The sequence below is a fragment of the Gossypium raimondii genome, chromosome 11 (genome assembly GCF_025698545.1).
Source record: "Gossypium raimondii isolate GPD5lz chromosome 11, ASM2569854v1, whole genome shotgun sequence".
Classification (NCBI taxonomy): domain Eukaryota; kingdom Viridiplantae; phylum Streptophyta; class Magnoliopsida; order Malvales; family Malvaceae; genus Gossypium; species Gossypium raimondii.
The window spans coordinates 55,783,326-55,809,567 of NC_068575.1; the positions used below are offsets into that span (position 1 = coordinate 55,783,326).

A 26,242-nucleotide genomic window follows, 5' to 3' on the forward strand; every position below is an offset into this window, starting at 1 on the left:
AACGAGAAGCGCCGCCACCCTCCTTGTCGCTAAAAAGTTATAAGTTGGGACAAAGGCACGCCGGAAAAGGACCTGAACTAATATTGAAATTGAAGTGCTAGCAAATTTTAATTAACTACTTTTTTATTTTAGAAAATCCATTTGTGGAATTTTATCATCGTGACAATTGGAAGTGGAAAATATGGTACAATGAATTTTTCTTTTCTTTTTCTGCATCATATCATATTTAACAAAATTTCCATTTTTCATTAAACCGATTCAATTAATTGACTGACCTTATTATAATTTTTATTTACTAGATGATACATATATAGAGGTATTCTCAGACGTTGAACCAAGTAGTTACCTAAATTGGTTCGGAAAAAAATTATTTTGATTAATATTTTAATTACGAAGAAAAATATAATGCAAAAGTATAAACATAGATGCATTCGTCACTCAAGTCCAAAAAATAGCTGACTTACATGCAAAAGGGCCACATGGCCTAGCACAATCAATCAACCTACAACAACTCAAAAAGCTAGATTGATCAGACTCCATGGATCAAACAATGGAACCCAAAAGGCACAAAATCGAAAGGAAAAACAAACCAATAGTATCAAGCAACATAAATAAAAACTTTAAACAATCTATACTCTACAATTAAAGTGGTCTAGGCATCGGGCTTATCATCAACCATTTTTTCAAAATCAAACCTTCAGATTAGTTGGATTAAGATATTGATTTAGAATAAAAGATTGAATTAATTGAATTGTAAATTGTATAAATTAAATTAATTTTATCTATTTTTAATAATTTATTTAATTAAATTAATTAAATTGATCGAATTAAAAATTAATAATTTAATTAGTAACTAGATCGAATTAAAAATCAACAAACGAAAATCCACTTAATTTGAGTTTTTGAAAGAAAACACACATTAAATTGAAGCATAGATCTCATTGAGAAAGGAAAAATAAAGAATCATCCTTGAAAAAAAAAATAAAGGGAATAAAAATAAAGTGAAAAAAGGTGCACTTTCGCGTAAGAAAAGGGGCAGGGAAATAAGCGCAGAAACAACTCGTAGAAAAGACCGACTCAACTCTTTCTAACATGCAAAATTAACTTATTCGAAACACCTGCCCTGCCTGCAAATTAAATTTTAGTCATACTAATACAACATCATTTCATTATGGAAATGGTAAATGTAACCCATCAAACAATAGCAAAGTTTGCATGAAAGTAATACGCAAAAGTCGAAGCAATTATACATTTTAACAAATATGACATAAATGACGAATCCCTCAAAGACCTCTCATTTCATAATATGCTCAAAGCAAATTAGTGCTCCCCAGACATCCACTTTAGAAAAATACCAAACTAATTAAGCCTCCTAATGTCACTTTCTAAATCCATATGTTTTGAGAAATTCTCCTGAAATGCGACAAACCCAACTTATTTCTTGCCATTGTACATCGATTCTACCTTACCATCGTTTCCTCCAAGCAACATGTATTTATCTTTCCTAGTCAATCCAGTGCATTCAAACCCCAGGACATCACCCAACACCTTCTGCACGTGATTCGCTACCTCGATCGCCGATTTCCCTCCGGCCTTCACTGTCATCTCTTCCGGCAATCGATCAAGGAACGTGACCTCGTATGTTGGCCTTGGATTCATGAAGAAGAAATAAGGGTCCCAGAATTTGACCCCTCTCACGGTCGTCCCGTAGAACATGCTCTGCTTGCAATTGACGGCAACGGGGACGATCCTATCGCTCATTTCTGCGAACAAAGCACTGAACCTCAACAGGAATTGCTCACGACACGTGGTCCCCTCCGGACAAACTACTAGATCACCTTTTTGCAACAGTTCTGAAATTCGGGCAGCATCGGCCGCACGATCACGAGTTAAAGCAATGGCTGGGATTGGAGATAGGAGCCTCGAGAGACGGCTTACGCTGTATGTGACACACGAGACTTTGCGTCCAAGTGCGATGGCGATCACAATCGGGTCAAGAGCTGTGCGGTGATTGCAGACGTAGAGGTTGCCTGGGGTCCCGGGAGATGGTGGGGGAGGTCGCTTTCCGCGTATCACGAGGTGAATGCCGAGCATCTCGTAAGTGTAGCGTACGATACGCTCGGGTAAAGGTAGATTGAAGTAGACACGAATAATGGAGAGGATGAAGCCAAATGGCAGCCAAAGGTAGGTTAGCAAGGCATTGAGTGGGTCCGGACGTTGGACAAAGCGACCATCGTGGAAGATAATGCGGCTCTTTAGGCGATCTAGCGGTACCGGTGATGCTGATTTGCTAGGGTGCACCATGTACCCCTCCTGTTCACATCCCAAATTTTCATACACTTGTTTAGTTTATAGTGCAAAAAGAATACTATAAATCCATCGAAGGTAGATAACTTGTAGAAATGAATTGCAATATCCTACATTTTGTTTTTCTATATACGTCCGTATTTTAAGTGAATGTTTCAAATTTATAATAACTTATCACTTGCTTATCAGTTGCTTTCATGTTGAATTTCAAAGTTCAATTGATAACATCTAGAGGATACTATTAAATTACATTACGTGGTAATTTTTGTAAGGTATAATGATTTATTTAGACCTCTAATTTTATAAAAGTATCATTTTAGTTCTTTTAATTTTTCATTTTTTAGCTTTTAAATTTGCATCTTTTATTAAATTACTCAAAATAGATAAAATTAACATTTTTAGATTTACTGATGTGACATACACGTGGATTGCCACGTGGATGACACATTACCATTTAATTACTTTTAAAAATTACAAAATTTATTTTTTAAAATTAAATATCATTAAAATTAATAAAATAATATTATTTTTAATATTTTTAAATTTTAAAAATTAATTAAATACTAACGTGTCATCCATACAAGAATCGCATGTATGCCACATCAACAAAGTTAAAAATGTTAATTTTTCTATCTATTTTGGGGTGATTTAACAACAAATACAAGTTAAAAATTAAAATTAAACAGAAAACTAAAATGACTTTTTATAAAATTGGAAGGCGAATAAAATTATTATACCTTTTATAATTATGTAAAATTACATAGAAGCCCTATAAAAAATAAAAGTATTGGTAAACTACAAAAATAATCACTTTTGTCTGCCTCATATGATATTTTAGTTGCTTATGTTTGAAATATTACGTTTTAGTCACTTACTTTATCATTTTATTACAAAGTAGTCACTCTACCGTTAAATACTGTTACCTCCATAACAACAGTCCAAATGGGTTTTAAATGCCAACTTGAATGTCCTACATAGCGGTCTAAATTAAATATATTTAATTAAAAACCTATTTTTATTCCAACAACTGAACATCCAAGCCATTTGGATTGCCACGTAGGACTGTCGTTAGGGAGGTAACGGTATTTAACGGTAGAGTGACCACTTTGTAACAAAACAATAACGCAAGTGACTAAAACATAATATTTCAAAAATAAATAATTAAAATATAATTTGAGACAAACAAAAATAATTATTTTTATAATTCACCTAAAAGTATTGACTTTCACTATATTCTCTAAAGTAATGTTAAAAAGATCTTACAACTACAATAAATCTTAAAATCCTAAATTTAATATTTTATTTGCTTATTTTATTTGATCTCCCACATGTGTAATATTAATTATGTTATTTTTTTATTTCATAAATATTATTTTATTTTATTTAACAATTTTTTTCTACGTGGACTTCAATTGTTAAAGAAAAACACGAGATTAAAAGGAAAAATAAATAAATTTTAAATGTCCAAAAATAATACAGACACTGAAGGTAGGACTAGACCTTCTTAGAGACTAATTCATCAATAAATAACAAAATTTAGATTAAACGAGTTACGAGATACGATCATTAAATGAAACTATGCCACCCAAAAAGGTACACATTTATGAGGTGGACCCGCACCTCATTGTGTTGGTGGGCTGTTGAGCTATGTTAAAACTGTGGGTCCAATCCAAAAATTAATACTTTAACCTAACCTTATCTGTTTGGATAAAAATTAATTATGAACCTTAACTTGTTGGATAAAAAATAATTATAATGACAGTCTGAATTAAACTTTTAATAAAACTAGACTTCATTATTTGTATACTCCATAAATTTATGAAATGTTAATTTAAATTTTGAAAAAGAAAAAATATTTCAAACAAATTTATGTTAACTAGATTTTGGCTTAATTACTATGTGGGTTAAAATCTATGCAACAAATTTATAAAATTAAATATAATTTTGATTGAAGTAGTAAAATTAATATAGTAAAATTTTAAGTTCAAATATTATATTTTTAAATTTTATATAAAAGATAAAACTATATTCAAAATAATATTTATTATTTTATAAAACAATAATTTTTAGTAATTTTGTAATTGAATTGTAACTATATCAAATTTTTAAATAATAACATAAATGTTCTTATATAATAATTAGATAAATTATTGATAGATACATATGTAAATAGACAAAATCTATGTTGTTTAGGCTAATTAGAGTGATGGAAATATTACAAATTAATTACAGCAACAAAACAATTCAAGTTAATCAAGTTTACACCGACCATGACTTTAATGATATAAATAAATATGTTTTGCAAGATTATCACGTTAACTCTACCCTGTATATTACCGTTTAAAGATTTTTCTGAACTTATGTCGCTTTAATTTCATAATTCAGAATGTCCCTCGATTATTAATTCCTCTCGAGAGAAAAAAGTGACAGAAACAAAGAGAAAACCTATGAATCAAAGCTTAATATAAATGAAGAATATCGATCAACATAGAATAGATGATCGTAGGTCGTAGAAAGACGAGAAAAGTAAGGCTACTTCTAGTAAGAAGACTAACCTTGCAAATTGACATGAAATCATGATCAGATTCACGGTCTCCGATTCCAAGATCAGGCGATTCATCACCAAACTCCTTCAAAATGGCTAATCTCTTAAACTTCCCTACTAAAACCCCGGGCTTCTTCACAAATCCCGTCGCCTTCTTTGTTTTAGGGTTCACTTCAATCTCTGTGCCTAAAACTTTATCTCCGCCGAGAAAATCCTTCACAAACGGCTCCACCATGAACGTCGGATTCGCCGTTACCACTACTTTCCTCTTGCATCTGTCAAATACCTCGAAACTTTCCTTCCTTACATTTGCAGCATAGAATCTATGAAAAATAAAATAAATCAGCAAGATAAGCTTAAAATGCTTCTAAAAGTTTAGCAAGAATGAAGTTGGACAATATTTTAAAAAAGGAAAAGGTTCGGATCTCTTTTGCTGGTGATACCTGGGAAGAACAGCGCGAGATACCAGCTCGATGTCGCGGATCTTGAGTCCAGCGAAGGAGATGAAAATGAGGATTTGAATACCAATAGCTTCGGAAATGAAGAGATAAGATATGATGACCAGAGGCAGAGAAAGAAGAAGGATAAGACCTCGAAGGAGGCTTCCCGCTTCGACGGCAATAAGCATGAAGTAGGGGAAAGAGCTTCGTGAGATTAAAAGCGTGCCATCCAGATCGGCGGCGATCGATTCGTACTTCAATCCATCGCATTCCGTTATCGAAGGAAAGGTTTTCCCTGCTTTTGGTGGAGCCATTTTTTGTTTTTCTCTTTGTAGCTGTGCTGTTTTCCCTCCGCTCTTTTAAGGGGGGAGGAGAGAAGGGAAGGGAACGTTGTGTTTTAAATGTGGCGGTTGAACTTTAAATTACGAGAATAGGCCTAAGGTTATGGCGGGTCAGAATGACGGAACACGCAAGGTTATACTGAAGTGACTGATACACCCTTTTCTTGTTAGTATTTGAAAAGAAACTCCATGAATGATTAATAGTTTAATTTGAATTTTGAGATTATGGTTGCTCACTGCTCAACCGCTTTCTGCGCGCCCTAATTAATATATTTACTTCCGAAGCACCCAAGGTTTTTTTTTCTTTAAAAAAATTTATGTAAGATTAAATGCACATTGGTCAATTTCCAAATCAGTAATTGTTTTTAACAAACCCCTACCATTCAAAAACAATACTGGCAAATTTTCCATTAAAATTTAAATTTTCTATTGATTAAATAAATTTATTAAAACATTATCAACATATGTATGAAAAGGTAAGTATAGTTATACTTTTGTGTTCCATGCAATGTTGGTTGATAGCGTAACTATGGCTCAAATTAAGTCGAAAGGTGGGTTGCCAGTCGCCACCACCCCAAGATATATAATTAGTTATTTTTAGATCAAAGATTGGTGGCCTACAGACCAAGAATTTCGCCTATCTTTTCCCTTTAGAAGAATATGACGTCAATTTTTTTTTCCTAGGCTTTGATATCTAGTTGTTACACTCAATTTTCATTAGATATAAAGTTGAATTAAATCCAGGATTGAATTTTTTTTCAATTTGATTCTTTTAGTCTGTCTATTTGATGCATCGAAAGGTATTATAGTCACTTAATAACGAGGGTGATATTGGTTGGGTTCAATTAGATATTTTGGATATTTTAATCGTCCATCTTAATTTGGTTCGAATGAGTTTGGTTCTTTTTTTATTATATTAATTTTTCGTATTGAATTTTTAGGTTTATTTTAATAGAATGAGCTTTATTTTATAGTATTTGAATATTATTTGAAAAAATTTCAAAGCATTTTTCATAAATATTTTTAGAAAATAACAAATTTTAGTGTATTTCAAATTATTTTTCCTATTTTAAATAAAAATATTTAAATATGAAATATTTATTTTATATCACAAATATTTAAATTAATCTTTTATAAAATAAAAATAGAATTCAATTCGATTTCAAATAATTGCAATTTTTAAACTTGTATTCCATAAATGATCAGACACATTGGTTCAAGTCGGTTTTAAGTTTTTCGAGATCAGTCATACATAGTATGGTCCACTAATAGTGTATGAACTTACATACCACCGGTGTATCAAATATGAACTCTTAATATATAGCTTAGAGGAGGACATTCGCTTCCTTAATAAATGGACAAGTTTTAATTGTGACCCCTCCCAAAAGTAATAATTCGATTCAAGTTTTTTAGCCTATTAAATTAAATTAAAATTTTTTAACACCTCTTAAATATTAATAATTAAATTTAAGATTTTTAGGGATAACAAATTGAGATAAATGTTAAATTTGTATGTGAATTTTTGTTCAATGTGCAATTTTATATATGAAATTTAAATTGTGATTTATATGTATACATAAAACTTTGATTTTGATTCAATTGTACGTATTTAAATAAATATTTTCATATTGGATTAATTGTTTGTGTATGCAATATATCAATCTAAAATAGTGTTAATTCGATAATGTTGTTAGTGGTCTGTGAAAACTGAATCAAATCAAAATTTTATATATAAAATCACACAAAATTAAAATTCACATTAAATAAAAATTATATATAATTTTAATATTTATGGTAAAGAAATTTATAAATTTATTCCTAGATTTTCTTCGCCATATAGACTAATAGATTACAATGTGAAGAAAGAATATTATAATATATTGTCATGTTATTCAATTTAATAATATTTAAAATTCATCCTTAAATATTGGACTGGATTCTATGTTTGATGATAATACATACATATAATCAAACTCAATCAAATTATAATACGGGAACAAAATTTTGCGTGTTTGGCAAACAAAATTGACTTTGAGGCTTTAGGTGAGGAAGTTTTCATATTAAAAGGGACTTGAAATTAAATGACATGTCCAAAATCTTCAGCAAAAGTAAATAAATAAAATTTAGTATTTAATGCCACATGGTGAAAATTAATATGTGAAAAAGACATATTGACATGTCCGCTAATGATAGAATTCATTGCACTTCGTCTTTGATGATTACATGAATAAATTATTGTCATAATGTAAAATTTTGCTTTTAATATTTACATTTTTTGTTAATTTAAATTTTATTAAATTTGATTATTCATTTTTTAAAAATTAAGTCAATTTTATTAACAAAATTGCAATTAAATTATTTTTAATAACGTTGGTATAGTAACCCACATGATAACTCACATGTACTTCATTCTAACATCACAATATGTCTTATATTCCATGTCAACGAATAATTTAAAATTTAAAAAATCAAAATTCAAAAATATAAAGTGTTCATATTGATTGAAAATCAATATTTTCATTAAAAAAATTAAAATTGACTTTTTAGTCAATATTTTTATTAAAAAAATCTATTTGACTTTTTTTAAAATGTCTATGGTCAAAATTAATTCTTTTTAAAAGGTTGAAAATCAAGTTTAACTAAAAAAAAAAACCCCTTTCTACTTGCGGTCCCTCTTCGTCTTTGCATAATTGAGTATCATTAACCCAAGTTTTAAAGTCTCACTCTCAACAGGCTCCGCTTCATTCCCTTTATTGATTGCAGACATCTTGGATCACTTTGGATAGTCCTGCATCCTATGCAAACCACAATATAAGGCATTTCAATGGCTTCGTCTCATTTTATCTGACCCTCTTGGCTTCGACAGAATGCACAATCGAACCAAGTCTCATCGATGCTCTATTTGGCTTATCGTCCCATTCGATGGCAAAAAGCGCAGACTTTTTTAGACAGTCCTTTACCACATACGAACCATCACAAAGGAAGCATTTCACTAGCCCCTTCGATCTGTTGTTGGGCTTCCACTTCCCATTAAGTGGTTTCTCATTGCCACCATTGCCATATAATGGCCCGATTTTCAATGGTGCCGAAAAAGGTAGTTTCAGAATCCCATTTCTATAAACCGGGACCGTGAATATTAAATATTTATGGAGTTGGTATAAAAGAATATTAAAGTTTGGCCCATCAAATTTGTCTATTAATTATTTAATTTAGTTACAAGGATTAAATTGTAAAGTCCAAATGCTATAGAGTTTTTAATTGACAAAATGCTTGAAGACCTAAATGGAAATTAAACTATAGTCCAAAATACCAATTAGACCCTAAATTAAGAATTATCAATAGTTAAATTTAAGTTACTAAAACCAAATTAAAGTAATTAAGTTAGATTAACCTTAATTAATCAAGGTATATAAAGTTGAGATAGTGGAAAATTCCATTATACTCTTTTCCAAATGACTGTCCTTCATAGATGAACAAAAGAGAAAACCTTGTAAGCTTTCTCAACTTTTGACCAAAAATTATTCAAGGTAATTAGGTCATTTTTCTTGTAATTTTTATAGATTTAAGGTCACGAGAACTTGATATAACTACCCTGTAACACCCCTTTCCCGACTCGATTGTCAGGTCAGAGTTACAAAATGCTATAGTCGAGATATGAAACAGTTACAGATTTCAATCGATAAATTCTAACTGAAAAACCATTTAATTCCATTAATTAAAACATTAAACAAAATTTAAAACATTTATTGAGTCATATTCGAGCTTGTGTATGCTCTGAGGTTGACCCGGGATCGAATAAGGACCAAACTACAAAAATTTCAAAAGTTTAGAATGACGTTGTGGTGTAACATCCCAAATGTTAGACAAGTCAACTAGCCAAACGAAAAATGCTACAATTCCCACTAAGTTCATGATGAAAGCATTAGTACATAATCCAATGATGGTTACTAAAATATATTTATTCTTTTCTTTATAACCTTCGACCCATGCTAAATTAATACACTGTTCTTGAATTCCAGTTACACTAATCCCTGATCCTAAGGCTTAGCCTATTGATTTCCCCATTATATGCATGCTACAACTTAGAAAAATAGCTCACGTTAGCTCAAAAACTTTTGGCTTAGTCCCTCTCCAGCATCTCGTATAGTCAATTACCTGAGAAGCATTACAATAAGCTAAGTAAGTCTGAATGGACCTCGTGTTATTAAAATAACATACTCGATATTGATATTATCATATGACTTCAATGGTCTGGTCTTATGTTTGACGTCACTTGTATGATAGTAGACCTTGTGTCATCCCGGTGCATTATTGACACCATTCCCTAACACAACTTTCAAATTGACACATTTTATACATTGACACAGTTCTCCATTTTCATCGTTCGTGCGTTAGTATATCTTATAGGATGATTCCACTTGTGCATATATATTGATTTCATACATGCATATCCATAGATACGGATTCATAGTTGCGGGTTCCTACCTACGAGTCTCTAATTAATGGACACGCTTACACAAGCTCACACATGTAGACCCATATGCGCGGAGTATTGCATGTGAACTCATTCTTGGTGGACTTAGATTCATGAGATAATACACTGGTGAACTTAAACTTGAGGATTCATACTCATCAATTAGTTCTTGGGGATTCTTATTTGAAAGATAGTCCATGCGGACTCCTACTTGAAAGATAGTTCATGCGAACTCTTACTTGAAAGATAATCTCGCTGATTTTTATATGACAGGTCTATTGTATAGCCTTAATATGGAAACTTGAGGACACATCTAATGAACCATTATAACTTGCGTGTGCCCATGACCATGGGACTTGCATACATACACGAAGGTTAGTGTTTTAGACTCCACAAAGTCTCATACTTGAGAAGAACCCTCTTAGGGTTATCATATACTTGTGCACATATATCTCTTACTATCCAACCAAACCTCTGCAAAGCCAAATAAGATATGGTACAATGTGCACAACATGACATCTCTTTATTCTTTCATCCATTATTACATCCCTCCATACTCCACATATCATTCATTTTCACCAAATAACACATATCAAGCATTCATTAATATATCATAATCCATAGCATTTTACCCAGTAACAACTTATAAATACAACAAGCTTATGCTTATAACCGGGCATACATTTGCATACCAAACTTAACATAAATCAACATTACAACAAAAATCTCACCAAAACAACAGGCATGCAAAGTAACTAGTGAACAATTTAGAAATCATCATACACCATAACACTGTACTTATCAAACAATTCATTGATACCATCACTTGAGTTCACAACCAAAATGCACATTTGTTAGCTCGATAATTCAACTTGAAATCGCCAAGAGGGAAGAAGAATTGACTTTTAAGAAAAGTGGTGGAAGCAATAAAAGAATATGAAATAAAGAACACAAGAATTTAAAGTGGTTTGACCTCAAGTACCTACTTCACTGCCTTAGCTTTCCACAATTAAGGATTTTCCCAAATTCACTGATTTGATAACCTTTGAGGACAAGGTTTAATCTCACAATCTTCTTTAAGATTTCTATCCAAAATCTTAAGATTGCAACTCACTTAAGGTTTCAACCCAAACCTTAATATACAACCCTCTCAAAGAGATACATAGAAGCAAACAAAGAAATAATTCTTACAAGATCAAAATGTTTGCCATTAAAGCTCAAATAAAGAAGAATACACTTGAGCTAAAGAAAAACAATGAAAGCTCACAAGTGTGCATAATAAAAGTATGAAAGAATTAAGCACTAAAGTTGTTTTTATTGATCTTTAAGCTTAATTATCCCTCTTATTATTGTAAGATCTTTGGATGTTGGTATTTATACCCCCTAATTGATTTCCAACCGTTGTGGTTGTTGGAGATATGAATAGAACCGTTGAGGATGTAAAACTAGTGCATTTAATTTACCTATAATAATAACTATCGGTACCAGTTAAAAAGATATTGATAATTTTTGCATTTAATGCAAAGTTAGTGACCGTTGGAACTAAAGATACCGATAGCAATGGACTTAGTAAAAAGTTAGGATTCGTATGACATGCCATTAGGGTTATACACGCATTTGATTAGGGATTTACATGTTATTATGAGATCTAACATATGTTACAGATTCTCGAGTTAAACGTATTGTAGGTTTAACCCGGACATGTAACTTTGATTTAATGTCAGCTTGTGTGAGCAATTAGAATTGCCCACGAGCAACTAGAATTGTTGCTATAACAACCCGTTTTTAGTGAAATCAGAACAGTGGTTTCGGGATCACAAATCTGAGTTCGAAAATAAAAATTATTTTAATATTATTTTATGGTCTGAATTATGATAGAAATATCATATGAAAATTTTGTTAGGAAAATTTTACCGATTACATGTTTAATTGATAAAAGGACCAAATTGCATGGAATGCAGAAGTTGAGTTCTAGTAGCTATAAGTATCAAATAGCTATGGAATTCAAAATTGGAGGTCCTTATATGGTAAATAGACCATTAAGAGGAGTTAGTAGATAAGTATGATGATTCAGCCATGAAAAATTAAGAAAAGAAAATGATAAAATTGGAAAGATGATAAATAATAAAATAAAACTAAATATCATCATTTATCATCTTTCCTAAAATCAAAAGACATGGAAACCCTAGTTTGAAGCTTTAAGATAGAAAAGCTTACTTTGGCTCAATTAGGTGAGTATTCAAGTCCCGTTTTTAGTAATTTTTATGTTTCCGAGATCGTAATAGCTTAAGTTAGCTATCTCAGGGATTAATTTGCAAAGTTATCAAAGTACTAGGGTTTTTCCATGGATGAATATAGTTGAATTATGAAGTTTTATGGTAGAAAATGAAAGGTTGTTTATAGATAAACAACTTTTGTAAAGGGAATTTTGATGAAATTATGATTTAGGGACTAAATTGAAAAGTTTCAAAATTCATGGAAAAATTTTGAATTTTATGAAATACATGGGCTACTATTGTGACATTGAAAAACCGGCTAGGCTTGGAATAAGGATTAAATTGCATTAATTTCATTTTCTGAGCCTAGGGACAAAATCGTAATTAAACAAAATTATAGGGGCAAAATGGTAACTTTGCCTAAAATGTGAATTGGATTGAATTGAATATGATTAAGTTAAATTTACTCGTATAGATCCGGATAGACCAAATATAGAGTTAGATCGTGGGAAAGAAAAAGTATCGAATTAGTAGATTTTGCGAACACGAAGATTAGTTGAGGTAAGTTTGTGTAACTAAATTGTATATTTATATGTTTAAATTGAGTAATATGTATGTGAAATATATAATTGTCATGTATAAGTATTGATCTGTATCCGGGAAATATCTGACAAGTATTAAGTCCCGTATGAATAAATGAAATTCGATGGATACAGGGTTTCCGGTTGGTCGTGGTCCTACATATGTTGCAGACACACCATAGCTAGAAAGAGCGTCCCGTTATTAGCTCTCATGAGCATCCCGATATATGGCCCCCTAAAGCTTCCCGTTATATGGTTCTTGTGAGCTTCCCGTTAATAGCTCTTCGGAGCATCCCAATTGGTCGTGATCGTGTATATGTTGCAGACACACCAAAGCTCTTATGATCGTCCCAATATATGGTTCTTCAAAGCTTTCCGATTAAAGGATCTTTTATGAGCTTCCTAATATATGGCTCTCCGGTGCTTCTCGATACTGGCTCGTTTGAACTTCCTGATTATGACTATTATGAGCTTCCCGTTATACAGCTCGAATAAGCTTCCCGTTACATGGCTCACATGAGCTTCCCGTTATATGGCTTGAGAGAGAGCTTCCTATTTATGTGCTTACATAAGCATTCCCGAATATGAATTGGCGGATTTCATATTTGTACACTTCGTGTGTACTACCCGGGTATCCATCGATATTTTAAATGATTCAACAAGAAAAATCCTGATATGAGAAAATAAATGAATTCAAAGTGAATTGTTATCTGTATAGACACGAAATATATGGAAATTTGATATTGATGAGCTCATACTTGATTCTTGATATTCATGTGATAAATGACTAACATGTTTGATGAAGTTGTGTGTTTAGGCTATTAGCCAAATTGCTTGGATGCATTTTGTATATTTATTTTAATGAAAATGAATGGTAAGTTAATTTCTTGTTATACGAACTTACTAAGCATTAAATGCTTGCTCTGTTTTATTTCCTCTATTTTATAGTACTCGGAGGCTCGTAAAGGTTGGAAGCTGGTTGGAGTCATATCACACTATCCCTCGGACTTTTCGGTATATATATAGGCTAAATATGACCAATGATGACAATGTAAATGTTTGGTTGTAAGTAGTCATTGGAATGGCTTGTGAATGACATATTTTGATGAGTTTATACATGGTCTTAATGTGTTTGATGAGTCTTTGAATTGCTTAAATGATGGAAATTATATAGGCTCATTATTAATTGATTTGAGTTAGTATCATTGGTAAGATATGCATATATGTGAAATGGTTCAATTAGGGGAAATTGAATACTTGGATATATAGGATGTTATAATATATACTAAACTTGGTTTTAGCTTGATTTGAATGATTGGTATTCCCTTGTGAATGCGTTAAAGTGTTGATGTAGGTGGAAGACAATTTGGGTGAGAAAAGTGACCTTAGAAATGACCTATTTTTGTCCACACGGGTAGAGACATGGACGTGTGTCTCAGCCGTGTGTGACACATGGCCTAGCACATGGGTGTGTGATCTGGCCGTGTGTCCCCTGTATCTTTAAAATTCAAAACAGAATGCTTAGAATTGATCACAAGGCCTGGCACACGGATGTGTGGCTTGGCCGTGTGACCCAAGTCAGAGAGTTAAACGATTATGGACACGGCTGGGACACGGCCGTATGCCTTATCTCGAATGCCCACACGGCCTGACCACACGGGCGTGTGTCCCCTGCACCTTGAAAAAATTTTGAAATTTTGTAAAAAATTCTTTGAGTGCCTGGTTTAGTCCCGACTTGTTTCTAATGCATATTTTGGGCCTCGATGGCTCATATAAGGGATGATATGATTCATTATGAATGATTTCTTATATGAATGTTAAATAACATGAAATGTCTGTTATATGTTCTATAAATTTCGGTAATACGCCGTAACCCTGTTCCGATGACGGATACGAGTTAGGGGTGTTACAGTTGCACATTTTTTGCATTTAAGCAAATAAATTATTTAATAATTCTATTAACATTTATTAAGGAATAAATTAATATATTTTATTATATTGACTTAAAATGTTGGTAGTTATACACCACATGCATGATACATCCATAAAATATTAAGCAACTTCTTTTTCTTAGGTTGCAAATATATAACAATTACTTGAGTGAGGACTAGTTTAACATTACTTTTCGAATTGGTTTTAAAAAGTGTTGTGGAAAAGTAATTTTGAGAAATGCTTTTGAGAAATAAAATGTTCATTTTAGACATGGTGTTATAAAGTAATAATTATATATTTAAATAATGTTCAAATTAGTTAATATTATGATATTTTAGTAAGAATATAAAATCAATTTATAATAATTTGTTGTTAATATTTTAATATATGAAATATAAATTTTAAATATTTTAAGCAATTAATATTAATTATCTATAAAATTTAATTGAATATATAAACTATATTTTAAATATTAAAATATAACCAATAAAATTTTAAATATATAATATTATATATTTAAAATAAAATTCAATAGGAAAGTAATTACATACCCAATATAAATATCATATAAAATACTTTATAAGGGTTAAAATTGTCCTTTGCTCCTAAAAATGTTTTTGCTAAAAGCAAAAGCTAAAAATATTTTTACTTTTGGGGTCAAAAGCGCTTTTGATTTAAAAAATAATTTTGTTTAGTATTGTTTATGGCTCTAAAAATGCACTATTAATAGTGCCTAATATCTACTTCAACAAAATTCTTAAAATAAATAGTAAAAGCATTATTAAGATAATTAACATAGTAATTAATTAAAAAATTAAAAAAATCCTTATATTTACGTAGAGCAAGACTTGAAGCTAAAATAGTAAAATCTACATGACCTGGTCAACCCATGCTTTAATTCCTTTTCAAAATTTATTTACATATATGATATTGTCAGTGCATGACATAAGAATGTTGTTAAGATCTATTTAAATTAAGGGGTTGATATGTATATAAGTACATTTGTTTCCTAATTAATGTAAAATTAATATAAATAAGTGTCATGTATGGCATTGATTAAAGTGGTGTATATATATCTACAATTATTTCCTAATTAAATTAAAATTAACATATTAAATACAAAAGATTAAAAAAATAAATAAATAAATAATTGAATTGAAGTTGGTGTGGTAGAGGTTTGGTTGGAGTAGTTGGAAGATTTTGAAGCGTTTTCAATGGGTTTTCTACTTTAATAGGTGGCCTTAAAATATTCTTAAGCAAGTAATAACGTTAGAGGCAAATCTCATTCCTTGAAAAATATAGATTACGTGTGCAGTGGGATTTAGAAGAATTTGGAAAACCTTCTTGTTTTAAAAGAGAAGCATAATTCGAATGTTTGCAGTTTTTTTTGTAAATTTAATTTAATTTTATCACAATCTTTTGAGAATATTTTAAATTTGTGTCTCATCATTCATAAGTTTAATTCAAATATAATATTTTTACTTAAAAAAACTAGTATATGAAAAGTTATCTTTATACATATTCTTCCAATAATACTATTCATACTAATTAATGTCTTTACATCAAATGTATTGTCATTCATTATCAAAGTCAACACAAGCAGACCCATATTTTATTAAGAGCTGCATTTTGGTTCAAGAATTAAATGGAATCAGAGAAAAAAGAATCAAGTAAAACAACCTATTTATCAAACATCCTTATTTATACTAATGGTGTAATGATAATATTGTATATTGTATTTTAAGTGACAAATGATGTTAAAATTTTAGATTTGATATTGTTGAAATAAATAATCACAAATCTTAAATATAAATCCTAAAATAAAAAATATATATCGTTATTTGTAATTCTCATGACTTATTAAAGTGATTTAAAAATTTATGAAGCCAACAATAGCAACATCTAGCATGTAGAATTCCATGGCATTTAAATATTGGGGTATATCCACACACAAAAAAGAAAAAGAAAAAAAAAGGTTGAAAGGGCCAAATAGGCTTCAACTTAATTTGAACAGCATTTAATTTGGGAAATTGTGAGTCACCTGATGCAGAGTTATGACGGCCATATTGGGTAGGTAGATGCAACGACCAACGCTAACCTCACCAATACTTGCCTTTTTTCTTTCTTTTTGCTGGCCAAATTGGATCCGGGTTTTGTGTTCGAAAATTTATTATTATTTTATGTTTATAAAATATTAATATTTTATTATAATTTCATTATAAAATATAATTTCATTTTTTTATAAAATATTTAGAACTACTCACAATCTTTTCTTACTCTTAGATGAGAGAATCAATAAGTTTCAGCACATTCAAATACTCATCTTCTGCTCTAATAATAATGTCGATACCAACCAAACTAAAATTCAATGGATAATTCAATCTTTTTTTTTTTTACCCTTTTTGTTTCAATTATTTATAACAAACAAGTAGCAACTCTTGCAATTCCTGTTGCATATATGCTATAATTATTTGTGTCGACTGAAGAGAAATTGGAAAATAAAAATACGTAATGTGCCAAAAACGATGAATATGATTGTTGATGCTATGTCTAAATGGATTAGGGGCTGCGCAACTGGATTTCATATTTTTGTTCACCCGCCTCCAGTGGTGCAAGATACTATGTTGCGAGATAAGTGTTAAGCAACAAAAATTTGGCTTCATGATTAAACTTTGAAGTTCAACTTCTTACATTGTAACCAAAAAACAAACAAACAAATAATATATGGGAATTATAATTACTATTAATATATTTGTATAATTATAATTTTAATGAAATTGTTACAAATTAAATTAATAATAAAAGTATATTAGAATTTAGATTAAAATAAATTTAAATATGGGAACTTAAGTTTAAAATAAAATCTAAAGTAGAAATTAATATATATAAATGTTTATAGTGAAACTCAAACTTCAACTATCAATATGTAACATGATCTACAAGTATTTAATTTCCATTGAAGGTAATGTTTCTACAACGAAGAAAAACAAGAATGCATTAAGTTTCCATCATAGAGGCATGAGTTGTAATCCACGTAGTTAGTATTATATCGGTGTATTGTTTTTATTTTAATATTGGTATGTACATATTTTGATATATTATTTTAAGCTTATTCATATTTTTAAATATTTTCACATATATATTTATTATTTAAATTTTAGTTTCTTAACAAATTATAGATGTACTTAAATATTTCTCACAAACATATTTCTAATATAATTTTTAATTTCTTAACAATTTATATGTTATTTTGATAAAATATATATATATTAAAGATGCATACAAAATATCTCATTAATTTACACTCATATAAAATATTTATATGTAAATATAAGTTAATGCTTAATTTTGTAACTTTTAATTTTAAATGTAATTATAAAAATTTAAAATGATCAAGTAAAAAATTTAAAAGTTAGTTTAAAATATTATAAATTTGTACCAACTAACACATACTAATGTATTGATTGAAACGGGCTGAAACTTATCGAAATTGTTGAAATCCATCAAAATATTGATTAGAATTGACCTTAGGACTAAAACGATACGTGTCCAAAATGATACGTATCGGCTAGTTCAATCAATGATCACACAAAGATAAATATATTTGCATGGAAGGTAAGAAAAACAATAATGCATTAATTAATTATTTTCCTTTATGAATATCATATTGACCAAAATGAGTAGCATTGATTAACATTTTCCTCATTTATGAATGATATTGACCAATATGATGTTTCGAAATGACACCTATGCGACAGATAAACATTATTGCCCAAAGCACGAGCTGAGCGAGGAACGTAGGCCACAATACCCTTCCGAATGACGGACAAATCAGAAGAAGGACCAACAGTGTTGGCCGGGCCGCTCCTACTTCTAATTGGATTAAGTTAGAACACCAATGGAGTGATGAAAGCAGTATCCGAAAGAGCTTCATCTGATATGAATACAAGTTAGGATTTGTACAGCTTTTCGGGCAGAGCTGCAGGGGGTTCATGATGGCTTAATGATATTGGCAATATTTAATATAATTTTGATTCAAAATTTATGCCATTTTAAAAAAAAATCGTGTCATATATAAGTTTACCAAGGCAAAAGGGCATCACTTGAGTGCAAAATCATGCAACATAAATTAGTATAATAAAATGTAATGAAGATACAAATATTTTATTATAATATTCTTTTAAGTTCTTAGCAAGTAACCTATTACGCTCTTGCAGCGGAAAGTTTTTAGTACGGAAATAAGATCACTTTACACACAAAGTAGTAGATAAAGAACAAAACCCAGATTTCATGCTCTACTCTTGAACGGGATGGCTCGAATGACTATTTGGTGATAAAGCGCAGCAAGTGCAGCCCCAATGAATGGTCCAACCCAAAAGATCCACTGTCAAAAGGGTGAAAAATGCAAGCCATTATGTCAAGCATATGAACAAAGAAACAACAACAATATATATAGTTATAATAGTTTTTAAACCTACATGGTCATTCCAAGCATGGTCCCTATTGTAGATGATGGCTGCTCCAAGGCTCCTGGCAGGGTTAATGCCTGTTCCTGTGATGGGGATGGTTGCCAAATGAACCAAGAACACTGCAAACCCAATTGGCAATGGGGCCAATATCTGCAATGTCAAACAGAACATGAAAAAGTAGATCAAAAGATGTCAACAACCAGCGGCCTTCTCGGTACCAAATAGTTCTCCAAATTCAATGGCTTGTCCAAGCTGAAGGAACACTGATATATCGGATATGAATGAGTTAAAGGAAGTACGTACACGTGGTTTATGGTGAGAGTTTCGATGCATATGCATTACCTAATTACTTAAACGCAAAGGAAGTACACACATGGTTTTGAAGGAGAAATAGTACTTACAGGGACATGAGAGTCTCTGGCATTTCTCTTGGCGTCGGTTGCTGAGAAAACAGTGTAAACGAGAACAAATGTACCAACAATCTCAGCTCCAAGGCCGTCCCCTTTGGTGTATCCATGGTTCACAACATTGGCTCCACCACCCAACACCTCATATCTTGATGGCTGGAATCCTTTCACCACCCCAGCACCACATATTGCGCCCAGGCATTGCATTACCATGTAAAAGATGGCTCTGGTCAGAGAAAGCTTCCTTGCCAATAACAGACCAAATGTCACAGCTGGGTTTATGTGTCCACCTACTCAATGCATGAACATGAAAAGCAAAAAAAAAAAAAAAAAAGTTAATAAAAATTACCTGAAATTTCCAACAGTCTTTTTTATAGAAGTCATTAACAGTTCTATGACTCTCCTAGGCACTAGACAAGGGAGAGAAATAGACTTCTGAAACGTAATATTTTCCAATTTTTTGGGGACCTAATGAAACCTAACCTCCATTTTATGACCCAACTGAACATATAAAGGAGATGAAACAGAGCAAAAACCGAGAGTGAAGCAATAACCCAAACATTTCCTAGTCTTTTCATTATTTTTCTCAGCACACAACAAGGTTTAAGGAAATTGCAATTGAAATAAATATAATATAAATCTATGTCAAAATAGTAAAACCTAACAAACGAGATTTTGACCTTTTTTTTTTTGGTCCAAAAATCAAATATTCAGTCCATGCATTCCCATTATGTTTCTCCATGTTTGCCTTTTGGGTCAAACAAGTTCAATGTTTATTATTTTTTAGTCAAATATTCATACAACCAAGCCTAGAGATAAGAGATAGATGATGTAAAAACTAACCTGAGATACCAGCGGTGCAGTAAACAAGGGCAAAGATCATGCCACCGAAGGCCCAAGCAATGCCTTGGATACCAACACTGGCACACTTAGAAGGTGCCCTATTAACACCCATGACGGTCAAGACGGTGATGTAAAGGAACAAGAAAGTTGCCACAAACTCAGCAATCCCAGCTCTCCAAAAAGACCATGAGTAGAGCTCACCATGTTCGAAAAGTGGAGCTGGTGGTGGCTCATTGTAGTCCTTGTCTGTCTGTGCTGTTGTCCCTATAGGTTGCCTTTCTGAGAACTTGTTTGCTCCCAGCCTAACATCCTCTTCTTTGCCTTCCATTTCTTTTTTCTCTCTAGGTATAATGGAGAAAGAATCTGAAGCTTGATGGAATTAGATAAGGTAAAGGGTTCTGAAAAGGTGGTGAGAGTAAAGGTAATATACAGAAAGGCTAACAAAGAAGCAATGTTGATTAAAAGTTGTTTCTTATGGGATTAATGAAGAGTGGAAAGTGCCAAAATGAAAACGTAAAAGGATCTGTCATGACGTCAGTATATGTTGGCTCAAAGGCTCTGATCTTATCTATTTCTCCCAGGAATAGCAAATTTCGAAAGAAACTCTCCTTAATGGCCGAATAAGCGAGGAATTGCATTGCATGTGCATGTGAATGTGCATGTGGAGGCTGATGAGGAAACCATTTTGGCCGCTGTGGGAGAGCGTGACACATTCGGGGCCTCGAGAGAATAAAATATTTTGGACTTGAGTTCTTTAAGTTACCTTGATAAATTACTTTGGCTGATCAAGCTGGTAGCTTTAAACTATGGGTGTATTAATGCAGTGCCTTTTCTTACGAGAATGACAAAACGATGACAAGTGGTAGGAAAATGTGACCAAACCAATCCATTTCCATTATGAGGTGGCTACCTTCGCATCATCGGTTTCTTTTTTGGCGGAACAGTACTAGTAGGAGGTTCCATTCAAACAAGAACAAAACCTTTGATAAAACCATCCGTCAAAGTGGTCAAAGGTACGAACTGACTTCCTAAGGCATCAGTGCTCCTATTTCCTTCTCTGAAGCCATGCCTAATCGATGAACTCTGAATAGTAGTTAGAAGTATTCTACAATCATCAATTAAAGTAGGTATTAGAGTTCTGATCATTGGAAATAAAGCTAATTACAACCGTCAAATGGAGTCCATCTCTAGTAGCCCACAACTCGACTTCGGCACTTGTGGTGCAAGGGATATAGCGAACGATTCTACTACCCAATTTTCATCATGGTCTCGGATAATGGCATCCACACCCGTCTTCCCCAAGTTTCTTACAGAGGATTCGTCCGTATTAAGTTTCATCCAATCTCATGGTGGATTAGACCATTTTACCGGAACAAAAGAAAGAAGATAGTGTCTCTTACGTGCCATGGAAATAGCAAAAAACTCGACTGCTCCAGAGATGACTTTGCTTTGATGGTCTTTTATTGACCATCAGTTTTTGGATCATACTCATCTGGATATATATTTATATATATTATTTCGATTAGAAAGTAAAGGAGTTTAAATATGGTAACTTTACTTAAATTTGGTGTAGTCCAAAATATAAGTTTGAAATTTTGTTTAAATTTATTTATATTTATAAATAATTAACTCAAATCTATTTTAGACCACCCAGATTATTTTTATTTTTAAAAATATTATATTGTATTGTATTTATTTTTATATTTAATAATGTCTTTTTTTCCATTTATATTAAGGTAAATTATCAAAATAGTCATTTTGTTTCCTTAGATTACATTTTAGTCATTTATTTTTGAAATGTTACGTTTTAGTTATTTACATTAATGTGTTGTAATATTTTAGCCACTGATCCATTATTGTCGTTAACAGTGTAATGGTAAGCTGACGTGTTGATAACACTCTAGAATAACGTATTTTTATGTATTAATTATGTATTTATTCTGAGTATGATCCTGCTAATTTGAGCTATTTATGATCTTTTATCTCATAGGGACTAAATTTGAGGCAAAAGTGAAATTAAGGGCCAAAAGCGTGAATTTAGAGATAAAATGGGCCAATGTGCGACACAAGGAAAAGTTGGTGCCAAAAGTGCAAGCATGGAGGACACAAGGGTTGAAATGCAAAAAGAAGAGATTTTATTTTATTAAACTCTATTTTAATTATATTAGGATAATTAATATTGAGATAATTATTAAAGATTATTTTTAGGATTTTATTTTATCTTTATATATCTTCAATTAAATGTATTTATCTTTTAGGAATTTAAGTAGAATTAGAATATCTCCCCTAGCACTATAAATAGGGGGTGAAGTGACTCAAAAGGGGATCTCATCTTTTTCTTTTTCTGTAAACACCCTCTCCCCAAAAGTCTAGGCTTTTGTTCTTTTCATATTTTCTTTCAATAAAATCTTTGTTTTTATTTTATTTATTTTCTTTTCTACCACAACCATGAGCCACTAAATCCATCTAGCCGAAGGTTGGCAAAAATCCCCAAAAAGGTTCTTGAGGCTAAGAATCCGTACTTAGCCTTCTCGCTGAGTATTCATCGTTTCTCCGCACTACGGGGCTGACGCTTCCGTCCAAGTCCCTTAAGAAGTAAGTTTTTCAACATATGCAAAGGCGGCCGCTTTGTATGTTTTGGGAAGGTTGTACAGTCGGTTCGTTAGCTTACTGCGTCAGAGGTTGGCGAGCCCAAGAGACAAAATGGCGTGGGATTCGCCATTGAGAAGCGTTGATCTAGCATAAGACGATCCCACAGAAGCGATTGTTAGCTAGAGTCAGGTTCCACCAAATCGTATTCTAAATCATTGGAGCTGGTGGTCGTAGGCGTCCTCTTCAACTATAACTGGCTTATTTGGTTTGGGAAGGATCATCTAAAAGCCGAGATTGAACCCAAGGCGAATGAGACAACTGGAGGCCGGAATCTCCATAAGAATTTTCTTTCTCTTAACTTTATTTTTAATTTTTCAATTTTCAATTAAATATTCTTAATTACTTTTTATTTTATTTTTCGTTTCTAGATCCAACAATTTAATTACGCTATTGTTTTATTTTTTTCAGAACGCAGTTGTCTTGGGCAAGACTCTTTTGGGATATCACGAACAAGATATTTTGCAAGTTCGGTCCACAGTATTTGACCCTACTTCCCTTTTACTATTCTTTTCATTATTTATTAGGGATAGGATATTTTTGGTGCTTCCAACGACCGCATCAAATTTTGGCGCCGTTGCCGGGGACTAGCAACGATACTAATCTTGTTTTTGTTTCTTATGACCAGATCTGCTCCGGTACTCTTGCGTTCGATTCGAAATTGAGAAGATCGCTAGAGCCAATCGCAAGGAGACAAAGTTACTGAAAAAGCGATCGTGGTGGTTGGAACTCAAAGTAATCCTTGCCGAAATTGAAGTCGACGAAGCTGAGTCTAGGGTTAACGAAAATCCTACTCGAACACTTGAAAGCGAAAAAGTAGAAGTCGACTCACCAGAAGAAGTGTTTAACGCTAGGGTTAACGAAAACCCAAATTTAGCACACGAACCAATGGCTCAAACAATTCGGCAACTGGCCGAAGCTCCAACAGAACAACCGCCATTATGCATCGCGTATCCTACTATGGATACTGATTTTGAATTGAAGTCAGGTTTAATCCAGTTATTGCCAACTTTTCGTGGGTTACAAAATGAAAATCCCCACAAGCATCTGAAAGAATTTCATATGGTTTGTCTTAGCATGAAACCTCGGGGTGGCGAGGATCGATTAAATTAAGTGCTTTCCTTTCTCCCTAGCAGATTCCGCTAAAGAATGGTTATTTTATTTACCCCCTGGATCTATTACAACTTGGGCTGATCTATCTCGTTTGTTTCTGAACAGGTTTTTTCCAGCGTCTCGAGCAGCTGAGTTAAGAAGAGAGATCGTTGGAATAAGGCAAAAAGAAGCTGAGTCCCTTTACGATTATTGGGAGCGGTTTAAGAAGTTGTGTGCAAGCTGTCCACAACATGGTATAACAGAGCAATCTCTCCTCCAATACTTTTACGAAGGTTTGAAGCCCATGGAGATGAATATGGTAGATGCTGCTAGTGGAGGAGCATTGGTCAACATGACTCCCCAACAAGCGAGAGACTTGATCTCCACGATGGTTGCAAATTCTCAGCAGTTCCGAGCCAATACTGAACCCCCTAGAAGGGTTCATCAGCTAAGTAATTCAACCTTAGAGGATAAAGTTGATAGACTTACTAATATGATGAATTCTCTTATTGCAGAAAAAGCGAAGACAGCTCGATTATGCGGAATATGTGCTACACCTGATCACACAACTGATGCATGTCCCAGTTTGTATGATGATACCACGGCCCATCTGGATGCTGTTGGAAATTTTCCTGGGCCACCACAAAGGCAGTACGACCCCTACGTTAATACCTACAACCCAGGGTGGAGGGACCATCCTAACTTAAGTTATGGGGCCAACCTACGAAATAACCACCATACCAAAATAGATTTCCATAATAGTAAGAGTTCGGGTAATTTTCTAGAAACCATGGTCAATAAGTTAGCGACTAATGTTCTTGATTTTCAAGACAAAATCTTAATTTCCAAAAGGAGATGAAGGATTTTCAATAGAAAACCGAGGCGTCTATCGAGAGTTGACCACATCGATCGAGAAATTAAACTCTCAAGGAAGCCGCCGTCACAAATGAACCAAACCCTAGACAAAATGCAAATGCAAAGTGGCGTTCTGAAGTGAAAAGTCTTCGAATCGATTCTGACGAGAATCTTGCCCAAGAAATTGCCCAGAAAACCCAAGAAAGACGAACAGTCCGAAAAGAAGCCTCCATTGCCTAAAATTCAACCTCCATTTCCGAACGATTCAACCAAAGTCGAAGAGGTAAAGAGGACAAGGAAATCCTTGAAACATTTAGGAATGTCGAGATCAATATTCATTGTTGGGCGCCATCAAGCAAATACCACGGTATGCTAAATTTCTTAAAGAGCTTTGCACCAACAAGCGAAAATTAACGGTAATGAAAGGGTGAATGTTGGTGAGAATGTATCCATGATGTTACAACGAAAATGCCAAAAATGCAAGGATAGGGGCATGTTTGCAATACCATGCAAAATAGGCCATCTAGGAATTCTGAAGGCTATGTGTGATCTAGGGCTTCTATAAATGTAATGCCATATTCTATTTATGAATCACTTAACGCGGTTTTTGACAAAACAGGTGTTATCATTCAATTGGCGGACAGTGCATTGTGCATCCGAAGAGTCCTTGAGGATGTTCGGTAAAAGTTAACGAGCTTATTTTCCTGCAGATTTTTATGTGATCAAAATGGAGGAGGATAGCACTCGGATCTTGGATCTCTCTTTGGTCGACTGTTCCTTAAGACACATTAGTACTAAAATTGATGTTCAAGTGGAACTCTCACGATGGAGTTTGATGGGGAAATCGTAAAGTTTAATGTCTCTGACGCCATTAGCCATCTAAGCGAAATCTTGAGCGTAAATCGTATCGATATAATTGACTCTTTGGTGGAAGAAAATTTTCAGTCAATTTATGGAGATAATTCTGAACTTGATGAAATTGAATTTGTTAATGAGTTATTATCTCCAAATACTAAACTGTTACCTTCTGTTATACAGGAACCAGAGTTGGAGTTAGAACCCACAGGAAAGGCAAGGAAATTAAACATTCA

The 26,242-nt window shown here is 32.6% G+C and overlaps 2 protein-coding genes across 2 annotated transcripts; both read right to left on the reverse strand.

The window, feature by feature from the left end:
* Nucleotides 1–1,139: 1,139 nt before the first annotated feature.
* LOC105802704 (probable glycerol-3-phosphate acyltransferase 8) lies at nt 1,140–5,674 on the reverse strand. The gene is made up of 3 exons (XM_012634509.2): nt 5,296–5,674; nt 4,863–5,175; nt 1,140–2,313 (listed from the first exon to the last, which is right to left on the reverse strand). The coding sequence occupies exons 1-3, from the start codon at nt 5,604–5,606 to the stop codon at nt 1,435–1,437; spliced, it is 1,503 nt and encodes a 500-aa protein (XP_012489963.1). The 5' UTR covers nt 5,607–5,674; the 3' UTR covers nt 1,140–1,434.
* Nucleotides 5,675–18,981: 13,307 nt separating this feature from the next.
* On the reverse strand, nt 18,982–21,010 carry LOC105802702 (aquaporin PIP1-3). The gene is made up of 4 exons (XM_012634506.2): nt 20,556–21,010; nt 19,707–20,002; nt 19,315–19,455; nt 18,982–19,220 (listed from the first exon to the last, which is right to left on the reverse strand). The coding sequence occupies exons 1-4, from the start codon at nt 20,881–20,883 to the stop codon at nt 19,125–19,127; spliced, it is 861 nt and encodes a 286-aa protein (XP_012489960.1). The 5' UTR covers nt 20,884–21,010; the 3' UTR covers nt 18,982–19,124.
* Nucleotides 21,011–26,242: the final 5,232 nt, after the last annotated feature.

Excerpts from the sequence above, each read along its gene's own strand:
- LOC105802704 (XM_012634509.2), bottom strand. The coding sequence starts at position 5,606 with ATGGCTCCACCAAAAGCAGGGAAAACCTTTCCTTCGATAACGGAATGC. Across the intron at positions 5,176-5,295 it reads TCTCGCGCTGTTCTTCCCAG|ATTCTATGCTGCAAATGTAA; the intron begins GTATCACCAGCA and ends TATTTTTCATAG. Across the intron at positions 2,314-4,862 it reads ATTTCATGTCAATTTGCAAG|GAGGGGTACATGGTGCACCC; the intron begins GTTAGTCTTCTT and ends GGATGTGAACAG.
- LOC105802702 (XM_012634506.2), bottom strand. The coding sequence starts at position 20,883 with ATGGAAGGCAAAGAAGAGGATGTTAGGCTGGGAGCAAACAAGTTCTCA. Across the intron at positions 19,456-19,706 it reads CCAGAGACTCTCATGTCCCT|ATATTGGCCCCATTGCCAAT; the intron begins GTAAGTACTATT and ends TTGACATTGCAG. Across the intron at positions 19,221-19,314 it reads ACCATGCTTGGAATGACCAT|TGGATCTTTTGGGTTGGACC; the intron begins GTAGGTTTAAAA and ends CCCTTTTGACAG.